At 39.8% G+C, this 13,523-nt stretch overlaps 1 protein-coding gene across 1 annotated transcript in view; it reads right to left on the bottom strand.

Moving 5' to 3' along the window:
• LOC133540745 (ephrin type-B receptor 1-like) overlaps positions 1-7,938 on the bottom strand; it is a 301,052-nt gene extending 293,114 nt beyond the window's left edge. The window contains exon 1 of the mRNA XM_061883635.1: positions 7,752-7,938. Coding sequence (XP_061739619.1) covers positions 7,752-7,842 — 91 coding nt within the window. The 5' untranslated portion in view covers positions 7,843-7,938. The remainder of the gene's footprint in view (positions 1-7,751) is intronic.
• Between the last annotated feature and the right edge of the window lie 5,585 nt (positions 7,939-13,523).

The following is a 13,523-nucleotide window of genomic DNA, read 5'->3' as shown; positions in this document are numbered from 1 at the left end:
TGCTTTACAAAGAGTAAACGGGACAATGAAAAAGGAGGATTACCACCACATTATTCAGGACAACCTAAAACCATCAGGCTGGAGGTTGGGCCTTGGGCGCAGTTGGATGTTCCAACAGGACAATGACCCCAAACACACGTCAAAAGTGGTTCGGTCAGCGACTACATTTGGCTATTGGTGAGTGCCTACAGCTCGATTGAAACATACACCTATTTGTTTGAGAACCTATACCTCACCTTCTTTAGGGACTTTATCACTAATCGTATCTGTTTATGTTGTTCACTTCTTGTTAGCGGCTTAGCACAGCAGCTAGCGATAAGTCCTCTCTGCGTCAAATGTTAAACTACTCCTTGGCTTGAAGGTGCCTCTCCTCATAGTCTGTGTAAACTAAGCTAATGTAGTATAGCAGCTGGGTGGCTGAAAAGTTGTTTTAAACCTAACAGGCAGCGGTTTTCACCACAGAGAGCGAGTGTCTATCCCCGTGCACTAGTGTGAGGCTATAACCCAGCCAACCTAACCTAACAAAATTAATGAAAACTGCTTTGACATAATAACGGCTAACTAATTACTCTTTAAAAATAAACAAAACATTATGTTACTCCTTAAAACAAAAATAATCTGAGTACTCTCAAGACTGGTTATCTAGCCATAAAACACTTGGGCTACTTTAAGTACTTTGCACGTTTTTTCAAGGTACTAAAAATACTGTGTTATCAGTTTTGGTCCATATCGTTCAGCCCTACTTCAATGTTTCACTTCTTCTTGTGGATTATTATTAGCCTGTGGATTAATTGATCGTTATGAAGACGGTAGATGAAGTGCGGTAGCGGCGGTCATAAGTTAAGTAGCGTTTACTTTAAACTGTATAACTCAGACTTTGGAAGACTAATTGTGGTGTTGCAAACTTTTTTGTGGTGTTGCTTCCTATTTGTAATTATAACTAGCTGATTTGGTTTGCGTATGCAGCGGCAGCTGAACCGAATGTGACAATATGTCATAAATACGACGGATAAAGATGGAATAAAAAAAAAAATACCAATAGCAGTACCGTTAGTCCAGAATCTTCGCGGTCTAGGAGGAACGACTCAATTTTAAACCGGTAATAAAAAACCACAAGGCCACCAACTCAGTGGCCTAGTGGTTAGAGTGTCTTCCCTGAGATCGGTAGGTTGTGAGTTCAAACCCCGGCCAAGTCGTACCGAAGACTATAAAATTGGGACCAATTATTTTCCGTCTTGGTACTCAGAAATAAGGGTTGGAATTGGGTGTTATATCACCAAAAATGATTCCCGGGCGTGGCACCAATGGTGCCCACTGCTCCCCTCACCTTCCAGGGGGTGAACGAGGGGATGGGTCAAATGCAGAGGACAAATTTCACCACACCTAGGGTGTGTATGACAATCATTGGTACTTTAACTTTAACTTTAACTTAAAATACTGGTACTCGGTGTACATCCCAAGTTTAGAGAAAAAAAATTACCTTACATAGATAGGTTCATTTTCTATATTTCGATATTTTTCTACATTCAAAACAATTTCTTGTGGTCTACATAACATGTTGTGATGGTTCATTGTAGGGCTGGAGGATATATCGATACACGATATATATCACAAGTTTGTCTTTGTGCGATATAGAAAATTACTATATCGTAATATTTGAGTAGACATTCTCACGCAGCTGTGGGCATTACACTCTCCTCCTCTTTCCTGTGTCCTCACAGACAAGCAGGCGCACATTCATACGTCACTTACTGTCACGTCATACGTACACGCTCTCGCCCAGCGGAGAGGTCGTGGGGTGGCTAAGGGTTGCTGTGATGCTAGCGGGTTGTTGCGGAGAAAGAAGGTGCGAATCCCGTAACAAATGAAGGAAGACTTATTCCGTTGAAAAACAGCACGGGGTCTATCGTCTGGCGCTGGTTCAGCTTCAAGCGGGAATATGTCGAATAGACAACTTTAATTTGTGCTGATGAATGGTCTATTTTTGATCTTTTTTCATGTATAAGGAGCACTTGATTATAGGGTGCATTTTTTCTAAATTGAAAACACTTCCTTATAATGGGGGTTATTTGGTCAAAATGTTGCATGGATGATGTTTTACGGATCATCTTCTAGCTGCTTTCTGACAGTCACTGTTGTATACGCCATTTTCTGGGCTATCTTATTAACGTGGCTCACCTTCGGCAGCGTCTTCACCGCGTCATCTTTGTTGTACCGGTGAAGTGTAAAAGGACGGGAGTGGAAGAAGTGTCAAAAGATGGAGCTAACTGTTTTAATGACATTGAGACTTTACTCAAATCAATAACGTAGCGGCATCTCCTCATCCAGAAACAACAACACCAAAAATGTGTCCCGTGAAAAACTGTTTGACCGGAACTCTAATATCTAAAGTTCCTTGGGTGAACAATGTAAACTCACTAAACTGGTATGGTTTAGTGCTTTAATGGCGCGTTTACTGACAAATATAAGTAAGAACTTTATATTACTTTATATTAGAAATGGCAACAGCAGAGGATACATGCCCCATAACATGAAGATAGAGAAAAAGAACAAGCTTATCGACTACGGGTTCGGCACCGACTACAAACTCGGATTTATGGACATCCCAAATACAGATCAGCAGGTACCAGGAGGTAAGTAAAGTTTCTTTTGCAAAATATTGTGAAACAAAACGGCAGATATTATGTCTTACCTTATACACACACTATAATTATACTCATATGTTGAAGCACATTAAGCGATGCGGCGTCCTAGCATACCAAAGCCGTACGAAAACATTCTGATTGATTTTTGAGCGCCGTGTGTAATGTACTATATTTTCAATGGAACATATAAAAGGTTGGTGTTGTTTGTTTGACTCATATTGCCATCATAGTGCAGGCTACACAAATCTCTTATGTTTGACTGCCATCTACTGGTCACATTTATCAGTACACCATGTAGCAGGCTACACGTATCTCTTATGTTTGACTGCCATCTACTGGTCACACTTATCAGTACAACATGTACGAAATAAAATTGCTTCGAGGTCGGTAAGCAAACTTAGAATTATTCCGTACATAAGGAGCACCGGGTGATAAGGCGCACTGTCGAGTTTTGAGGTGAAAAAATATATATTTTAAGTGCGCCTTATAGTCCGGAAAATATGGTACAATCTTTAGCAATGTAAACACTGGGACACAGCTGTGATGAAGATCGGCTGGGCACTGCAGTTCCTCACCGGATCACCGATCATTTAAAAAAAGGCAGCTATACACCCAATTGTACGTTTACTCCTCTCATTGCTTTACAGGTGTTTCTACTTTCTTGAAATAGTGTCCCAGGCTAGGATAAAAGGATATCAACCTCTTCTCCTCTGTTATTGGTGGTTGTTTATACTCTCTCTGAGCTTTTTATGACGTTCATCCATCATTCATCCATGGTGATAACAAGATTTTTCTTTGGTGCTTTGCCACTTAGGGAAAACATGATGACGTGTAAAAAGGGTACTAAAAAGCTCTTTCTCAGTGCACCTGGCCAACTCTGAGCACATTGAGGGTGCGTAACCATGGAAAGTTGTAACGTCATAAACCAAGGACACTGCTCCTTTAGTAGACTGGGTACCGAAATGTAGTTTATTCTCCAAGCCTAGGTCAGAATCTTGAGCAAACAAAAAACAGTGCAACTTCTACTTAATGTACAGTAAAACTTCCATTTACACATTTAATTTGTTCCTGAACAGGGTTGATAAACATAAAAGTCTATATATTAAATTCTCCATTTCAAATAATGTATATATGAATAATAGGTTGCAGCCTTAACAAAAGTTCATACACTTTCAACACAATATCAAGTGTTATAGTACAGCATATCAAACATAATAGGGGGGTAATGGACCAATTTCATATTTAAGAACAAAGTCAAAACAACAACAATCAGCTGATTTGTCTTCATTTTCAACCAACCTGCCGACACGCAAATACACTGTCATTTGCTCCTTGTGGTGCATTCACAGTTTGAAATCACAAAACTACCTAGCCAGGTTGCTACAATGATTGGACTAAAAAACAAAATACACTTATTCTTGTTGGCTATTCTTTTTGGCTAATCTCAATGGCGCACAGCTGTAGAAAGGGGGAGTGGTCAGTGTTGACAACGCTATGGATACTTCCTGGATGTTTCAAACCAATTGTTGTCAATTGCTTTTTTTGGACTCATTTTGAGGCATAGAAACTCAAAAATGCTGTTAAAAGGCCAAAAAATGCTTCAACACTGGATGTGCTGCAGGGCACAGAATGGCTGCACTGCGAGGCACTCAGTGGGTGGACGAAACGTTAGTACATTGAGACAAGGTTCGTACAACAAATCATACTTTTATTCGATCTGTGGTTCGTAAATAAATGTTAAGTGCAATACAAATAAAATCTATTATTGTTATTATTATTATAAAAAATTGCAAAAATTGAGGCTTCACAGTGGAAAAGGGGTTAGTGTGTCTGCCTCACAATACGAAGGTCCTGAGTCCTGGGTTCAATCCCGGGCTCGAGTTCTTTCTGTGTGGTGATTGCATGTCCTCCCCATGAATGCGTGGGTTACCTCCGGGTACTCCAGCTTCCTCCCACTTCCAAAGACATGCACCTGGGGATAGGTTGATTGGCAACACTAAATTGGCCCTAGTGTGTGAGTGTGAATGTGAATGTTGTCTGTCTATCTGTGTTGGCCCTGCGATGAGGTGGCGAGTTGTCCAGGGTGTACACCGCCTTCCGCCTGATTGTAGCTGAGATAGGCACCAGCGCCCCCCGCAACCCCAAAGGGAATAAACGGTAGAAAATGAATGGATGCAAAAATCGGGGGTGCACAAAATGACAGTACGGTGATATCCCAATTCACTTACTGGTAATGATGATTGCAATATTATCCTTTTTAATTGTGTACTGCATCTGCTCAAGTTAGTCCCTCCCCTTCTGTTATCTAGCCAATATGGCAATGATTAAGTATGGGTTAGGCTCCATCCCCACTCACCATTTGGGGCACTTTGAGTGGAACTTCCTGGTACTGGCGGCATATGCATGTTGCCCTATTTTTCAGTGTCCATGCACTTATTAAAGAAGTACATGGTTTGGAAAAAAGCTGAAAAAATATACTCCAGTGACCAAAATGTGTATATGAGCAATTAAAAAAGTATGTTTTCAGTAATATGTGCTTACTAAATGTAGTCATATGCATTACATTCTTGTTTCAATGCATTACTCGGACATGCTACAATGGGTTACACACGTACAGGATATGCACCCGGGGTGTCAAACATACAGCCGAGTATAAAGTATAAAAATTAGCTACTTTTTTTTGGAACGAAATAAACTGCTGTTTTAAAGAGGTCCACTGGATGTCACAATAGCAATTCAATTAGGCAAGGAAATGGTTTATACTTGGGCCAAGCAAGAGGTACACAGTAAAGGGGGACTGTGGCTCCTCCTCCTCAACCCACATGAAATGTAAAACCTGCCGTTTTATGTCTTCTGCTTAGAACACATCGTTATTTTGCACCCTCGAGTAAAGTGAACTTAAGCCTTTTGAATAGTTTTTACCTCCGTTTGTTGAGTTAGGTCTGGATTGATACGTGGAAAGTAGGTAGGGCATGTGGCTACTGATGTAGCTCACCACCACCAGGTGTGAATGAATGTTGAGTCCCACTTTTCCGTGAGCGCTTTGAGTGTTTAGAAACGCACGATATAAATCTAAGTTATTATTTGATACCTAGAAGAGTTTACATATTGTGTTTTTGTTCAATCCCAGAAAGACAGTGACATAAAGTTTAATCCTGGCTTTGTAGATACACTGAGACAAAGTCTAAGCTCATTGTGTTTTTAAAACTGCACCACTTTCCTTAGAATTTTCAACAAACTTTAAATGTTTTGTCCAGAGGATTATTTGTGATTTGCACTTTTTCGGAATGTGCTAGCTCTATTTTTGGCCAAAGTAAATCAAAGAAAAAAACTTGAAGTTTTCTTTATTTTTAACTTATCATGCCATGATTTTACCATTAAAGCCAACTTGGGAATAGATTTTCTTCTATGCGGCCCCTGAGCAAAACATTAGTTTTACAACCCTGATATACATAATAAGAAGTATTTCTCACATTTTAGATCAGTAAATTAGTAAAATATACAAAAAATAATAATAAACATTAAAAATTCTATGATGGTGATCAGGGGGTTTCGCATTGGGCGCCATTAAAGCTCCAATACAGCTCATTGGGGTGTACTTGTGTTTCTTATATTTTGACTTCTATGGATGGATGGAGGGTGTATTTGCCAATTCATATCAGAGTAAAAGGAAATCTTGATATAATGAACAAAATGCACAAATGAGCATTAGACATACCTCTGGATTCAATAACAAAATGAATGGAAATATTGTACACCAGGGGTGTCGAACGTACAGCCCGTGGGAGGAGTTTGCTAAGTATAACAATGAGCCAACATTTTTGAATGAAAAAAACTGCTGTTCTAAATTAATCCACTAGATGTTGCAATAACAATTATTAGTATATTTGTAGATTTTGCTACATATGTAAACAAAGAAACCAGAGCACCAGTCGAGGAAAATGAGCAAACAACATAAATAGTATCCTGTAATTTGATTTTGATATTATTTTTTCTTTTTCTTTCTTTTCTTAGTTTATTTCGAACATGACATACCTACAACATTATACATCAGGCAATTTCAATATTTCACAATACACAATACGTCATGTCCGAAAAGGAGTAGGAAGAAGCAAAGCTTATTTAATCCTACCCCTTTCCCACGCCAGAGCACCCACAAATATATATATTCATTCACTGACCTTCTTTACAGCAAAATGTCAAAATAGCAAAATGACATCCGAGAATGAGTAACACAACAGTTTTGTAATATGTACTTAATTAATTCAGTCATTATTAACATACTGAGATGAAGAATATCTTTTTTTCAATAAGGTTGAAAGAGTTTCTCAAAATTATTTTTCTTTGTACTTTGTAAGCAATATTAATTTAAACCTGTGTCTATCTGTGTTGGCCCTGCGATGAGGTGGCGACTTGTCCAGGGTGTACCCCGCCTTCCGCCCGATTGTAGCTGAGATAGGCGCCAGCGCCCCCCGTGACCCCGAAAGGGAATAAGCGGTAGAAAATGTATGGATGGATGGATTAAGATGGATTAATTTAAACAGCCTCTTAAACTGGATCATATCAGTACAATGTTTAACTTCTCTACTTAATCCATTCCATAATTTAATTCCACATACTGATATGCTAAAGGTTTTAAGTGTTGTACGTGCATACAATTGTTTTTTATCTTGATAGATTGAAAATTAACACCAACGACTGATCAGAAAGTATAAATAACGACAAATACATGTAGAATGTTATTATTACTATTACAAATACATTTTTAGAATGTGCTTATTCTATTTTCAAACCAACCAAACAATCTGAAGTTGTCTTTATTTTTAAGTTATCATGCTGTGATCTTACCAGTCCGGCCCACTTGGGAGTAGATTTTTCCCCATGTGGCCCCCAGTCTAAAATGACTTTAACACCCTTGTGGTACACCATTTATTCGTACTTGGGATCAATTGAGTGCACTGAGAGGCACTTCTTAACATGTCCACACTAACTATACAATCATTCCTCACCAACAATTGGTTGAACGAAGCAAATGGCCCTAAAGTATTTTTCTATCTTATTAATATTTTCTTTTAACAAGGGACAGAGTAATATTCGTGCACTTACCTTCCACCGCACACACCAAAGTGGTCGCGTACAAAAGAACAGTTAAAGTGGTCAGCATGGTCACACTGAGCGCCCGATTTTGCGCACCCATTATCCGGCTGACATGAACCAAAATCCACTTAAGTCAAGATTCCAACGTCGAACGCTCACATCCTTCTTGTGAGCGCGACAGCCAGCAGCAAGCAGACCGGCCTCTGAAACAAACACACTCGTGCTGGACCCTCGCTTCTCCCTCTCCTCTAATTACCGCCTCTCCGCGCCTTTCTGACCAATTGGAAGAGAGGCTCGCGGATCATTAACCAATCACCTGACACCTCACGCTCATTCAATGCCCAACGGACAGGTTGGCTGCGTATAGTGTCTTTTGGGAGGGCGACATCTGGTGGCCAAATTTTAGAACAGCAACAAAAGATATGGCGCCTGTTAACTGGCAATGTAATAACGACCCATGACTGCCATCCAGTGTGTTGTTTGTATAAATACATTGCCATAAAATCCAGATTCTCCATCCATCCATCCATTTTCTACCGCTTATTCCCTTTCGGGGTCGCGGGGGGCGCTGGCAGATTAGTTATCCATAAAAAAAAACATGCTCTCAACCAATGGTCCCCAACCTTTTTTTCACCACGGACAGGTTTAAAGGCCTACTGAGACCCACTACTACCGACCACGCAGTCTGATAGTTTATATATCAATGATGAAATCTTAACATTGCAACACATGCCAAGACGGCCGGTTTAGTTTACTAAATTACAATTTTAAATTTCCCACAGAGTTTCTTGTTGAAAACGTCGCGGAATGATGACGCGTGCGCGTGACGTCTCGGGTTGTAGCGGACATATTAGCCCAGCACCACACACGGCTAAAAGTAGTCTCTTTTTATCGCATTATTACACAGTATTCTGGACATCAGTGTTGCTGAATCTTTTGCAATTTGTTCAATTAATAATGGAGATTATAAATAAGAATGCTGTTGGTGGAAAGCGGTGGATTGCAGCTTTGTTTCTTTGTTGTGAAACTTTAACACAGAGCGGTCAAGCGAACATGTTTCTCTACGTCAACCAGCAAGTTTTTGGATGGGAAAATTGTGATTTTAAGTCAGCTCTTACTGGAGACATCAGTGGATTATGGGACCTCCTCCTGTAGCTGTCAAAAAGGCAACTGTGATCTTGGCTCCTCCATTGGCTTCTCTCTGAGACACTGGCGTTCACTGCAGCCATCCGGCTTTCAGGTATGACTTTAGAATCTCACTAAAACACTATTAAAACAATAAGCAGATAAGGGATTTTCCAGAATTATCCTAGTAAATTTGTCTAATTACATCTGAAACGCTACCACTGCCGCCGCCCGGAGCCGTCGCTTTTTCTTTTTTATTTTATTTTTTTAGTGCTTCAATCTAACTTTCCTTATCCACAAATCTTTCATCCTCGCTCAAATTAATGGGGATATTATCCCTTTCTCGGTCCGAATAACTCTTGCTGCTGGAGGCTCACATTATAAACAATGTGAGGATGTGAGGAGCCCTACAACCCGTGACGTCACGCGCACATCGTCTGCTACTTCCGGTAAAGGCAAGGCTTTTTTATTAGCGACCAAAAGTTGCGAACTTTATCATCGATGTTCTCTACTAAATCCTTTCAGCAAAAAATATGGCAATATCGCGAAAGTATGACACATAGAATGGACCTGCTATCCCCGTTTGAATAAGAAAAAACTTTTCAGTAGGCCTTATTTTCAGGGACCGGCTTCCCACTTGTGCCAGATAAATACAGCAAGAATAAGTGCATGAAAATAACAACTCAATATAACGCTGAATTAGTAGGAGCCCTGGGTGTGTTTATTTGCAATGAAATGCAGATGGAAATCAGCCTTTGGCTACAAACTGTCACTTTTCTATCTGATATGTTCATTAATGTGCATAGCATCAACTGACAAAGTTATAACAAATGGCAACTTTCTATGAGGAGTTTTATTAAAGTTAAAGTACCAATGATTGTCACACACACACTAGGTGTGGTGAAATTTGTCCTCTGCATTTGACCCATCCCCTTGTTCACCCCCTGGGAGGTGAGGGGAGCAGTGGGCAGCAGCGGTGCCGCGCCCGGGAATCATTTTTGGTGATTTAACCCCCAATTCCAACCCTTGATGCTGAGTGCCAAGCAGGGAGGTAATGGTAATATGCGGGCCTCTCCAAGGTTTCTCATCATTGTCACTGTCACCGACGTCCCACTGGGGTGAGTTTTTCCTTGCCCTTATGTGGGCTCCGTGACTCGAGGATGTCGTTGTGGTTTGTGCAGCCCTTTGAGGCACTTGTGATATAGAGCTATCTAACAAACATTGATTGATTGATTGATTGTTTAAACTTTGCGTCTGGATGGTTCGCTTCTGCTTTGGTCCGGATATGTCCAAAAACATTTTGAAATGTGGACTCGTCAGACCACAGAACACTTTTCCACTTTGCATAAGTCCATCTTAGATGATCTCGAACCCAGAGAAGCCGGCGGCGTTTCTGGATGTTGTTGATAAATGGCTTTCGCTTTGCATAGTAGAGCTTAAACTTGCACTTACAGATGTAGCGACAAACTGTATTTAGTGACAGTGGTTTTCTGAAGTGTTCCTGAGCCCATGTGGTGATATCCTTTAGAGATGGATGTCGGTTTTTGATACATTTCCGTCTGAGGGATCGAAGGTCACGGTCATTCAATGTTGGTTTCCGGCCATGCCGCTTACGTGGAGTGATTTCTCCAGATTCTCTGAACCTTTTGATGATATTATGGACCGTAGATGTTGAAATCCCTAAATTTCTTGCAATTGCACTTTGAGAAACGTTGTTCTTAAACTGTTTGACTATTTGCTCACGCAGTTGTGGACATAGGGGTATACATCGCCCCATCCTTTCTTGTAAAAGACTGAGCATTTTTGGGACACTGTTTTTGTATCCAATCATGGCATCCACCTGTTCCCAATTAGTCTGCACACCTGTGGGATGTTCCAAATAAGTGTTTGATGAGCATTCCTCAACTTTATCAGTATTTATTGGCACCTTTCCCAACTTCTTTGTCACATGTTGCTGACACCAAATTCTAAACTTAATGATTAATTGCAAAAAAAAAAAAAAGTTTATTCAGTTTGAACATCAAATATGTTGTCTTTGTAGCATATTCAATTGAATATGGGTTGAAACTGATTTGCAAATCATTGTATTCCGTTTATATTTACATCTAACACAATTTCCCAACTCATATGGAAACAGGGTTTGTACATTAATCTTTTTGATCCCTGTTTTTACCTCACCCGCATGACTGTGGAGTTATTTGTTACAACATATAGATTTGTGTGTTGTAAAAGTGTGAACACTTAAACCAGGGGTGTCAAGCTCATTTTAGATTGAGGTCCACATCGGGAAAAATCATACTCAAATCTTAATGTTGTTGTTTTGGGTTTTTTTAAATTACCTGTTGCGGTTAATAGTATATATACGTTATTTGTTGTTTTTTATATTTTCTGATTATGTGATAACATTCCTCAGTCATCTCATTGGTGTTAATTTTCAATTAATCAAGATTTAAAAAAATAATATCGAAATCCAGTATGTTATTTATGTAGTTTGAACATTTTCCTCGCCTGATGGACCAACATCATGTGGTTTATTTTGTACATATGTTGCATCATCTACAAAGATACAAAGACTTTCTATATCTACATTTAGAACAGCTGTTTCTTTCATTAAAAAATGTCAGGTTAATTTTTATACATAACAAACTCATCACGCGGGCCGGATAAAACCTGTTCGCTTAACACTTGAGTTAAACAGTGAAATTTTAGTTTTAATTATTATATACATACAAATTATTGCAATATGTATTCATATCTTCAAAATAATTTCAATGTTTCCATTAAATATGTTCATGTATTTATACATCAATAATTAAAAATGTGCCAATTTACTTTATGCACAACAAATAATGGAATACATGAACTCATCCGTGTCGCTGCGTTAATTGGCCACTTGGCAATAAGGGATGGGTACCTTTCACATTTTAATCGATACAGTACTAAATTGGCCCTAGTGTGTGAATGTGCGTGTGAATGTTGTTTGTCTATCTGTGTTGGCCCTGCGATGAGGTGACGACTTGTCCAGAGTGTACCCCGCCTTCCGCCCGATTGTAGCTGAGATATGCACCAGCGCCCCCCGCAACCCCAAAAGGGAATAAGCGGTAGAAAATGGAGAGGGTACTTGGGCATCGATACAAATATTCAATACCAATTTTTGTTACTTGTATGTGTGTTCAAATGTGTTACTAAATGTTAATTGCTTCATAAAAAATTCCTATTTTGTTATATAACCTAACACTGAGCTGTGCTACCCAATTATCTTCTTTTCTTACACGTCTGTGTCTGATTTACAAGTAATGCACTGCACTGTATCATATAATAACATTTGCATGCAGTTGCAATGCAAAGGCATTAGATGGCAGTAGACTGGGGTGTGTTACCTTTGCCATTAAAGGGGAACATTATCACCAGACCTATGTAAGCGTCATTATATACCTTGATGTTGCAGAAAAAAGACCATATATGATTTTAACCGATTTACGAACTCGAAATGGGTGAATTTGGGCGAATTAAATGCCTTTTTTATTTATCGCTCTCGGAGCAATGACGTCAGAACGTGACGTCACCTAGGTAATAAAGCCACCATCTCAGCTCTGTTATTTTCGGTTTTTTCGACTATTTTCTGGAAACTTGGAGACATCATGCCTCGTCGGTGTGTTGTCGGAGAGTGTAACAACACTAACAGGGAGGGATTCAAGTTGCACCACTGGCCCAAAGATGCGAAAGTGGCAAGAAATTGGACGAAACGTGTTCAAAATACGAGGGTGTGGGGGAAGCCGACGAAATGGTCAGTCGTTTGTTCCGCACACTTTACCGACGAAAGCTATGCTACTACAGAGATGGCAAGATTGTGTGGATATCCTGCGACACTCAAAGCAGATGCATTTCCAATTAAGTCAAAGAAATCTTCCGCCAGATCCCCATTGAATGTGCCGGAGTGTTTGCACATTTTACCGGCGATGCTAAGGCAGACATGGCACAGAGATGTATGGATATCCTGCAGATGCATTTCCAACGACAATGTCAACTAAATCACAAAGGTGAGTTTTGTTGATGTTGTTGACTTATGTGCTAATCAGACATATTTGGTCGCGGCATGACTGCCAGCTAATTATTGCTAAAATGCTATTTAGGCTAGCTGTATGACATTTGAAACTATATTTACATCCAGCGTTTCCCTCCACCCACATTTAGTGCCAAACAAACACTTACCAATCGATTGATTTAAGTTGATCCAGTGTCACAAGATGCGAAACTTACGATCGTTGGTCTGCACATTTTACCGGTGATGCTAAGGTAGACATGCCCGAATAGCGTCAATAGCTATTCGCTCAATAGCACCAGTTTCTTCTTCAATTTCGTTTTCGCTATCTGCCTCCATACTCCAACCATCCGTTTCAATACATGCGTAATCTGTTGAATCGCTTAGGCCACTGAAATCCAAGTCTGAATCCGAGCTAATGTCGCTATAACTTGCTGTGCTATCCATATTGGCATCACTGGATGACGTCACAGGAAAATGGACGATGGCTTCACAGATAGCGAAAATCAGGCACTTTAAAGCTTTTTTTAGGGATATTCCGGGATGGGTAAAATTTTGAAAAAAACTTCAAAAAATAAAATAAACCACTGGGAAATTATTTTTATTGGTTTTAA

Source organism: Nerophis ophidion, linkage group LG22, assembly GCF_033978795.1.
Source record: "Nerophis ophidion isolate RoL-2023_Sa linkage group LG22, RoL_Noph_v1.0, whole genome shotgun sequence".
Lineage (NCBI taxonomy): Eukaryota > Metazoa > Chordata > Actinopteri > Syngnathiformes > Syngnathidae > Nerophis > Nerophis ophidion.
This window is presented reverse-complemented; position numbering and strand designations above follow the sequence as displayed.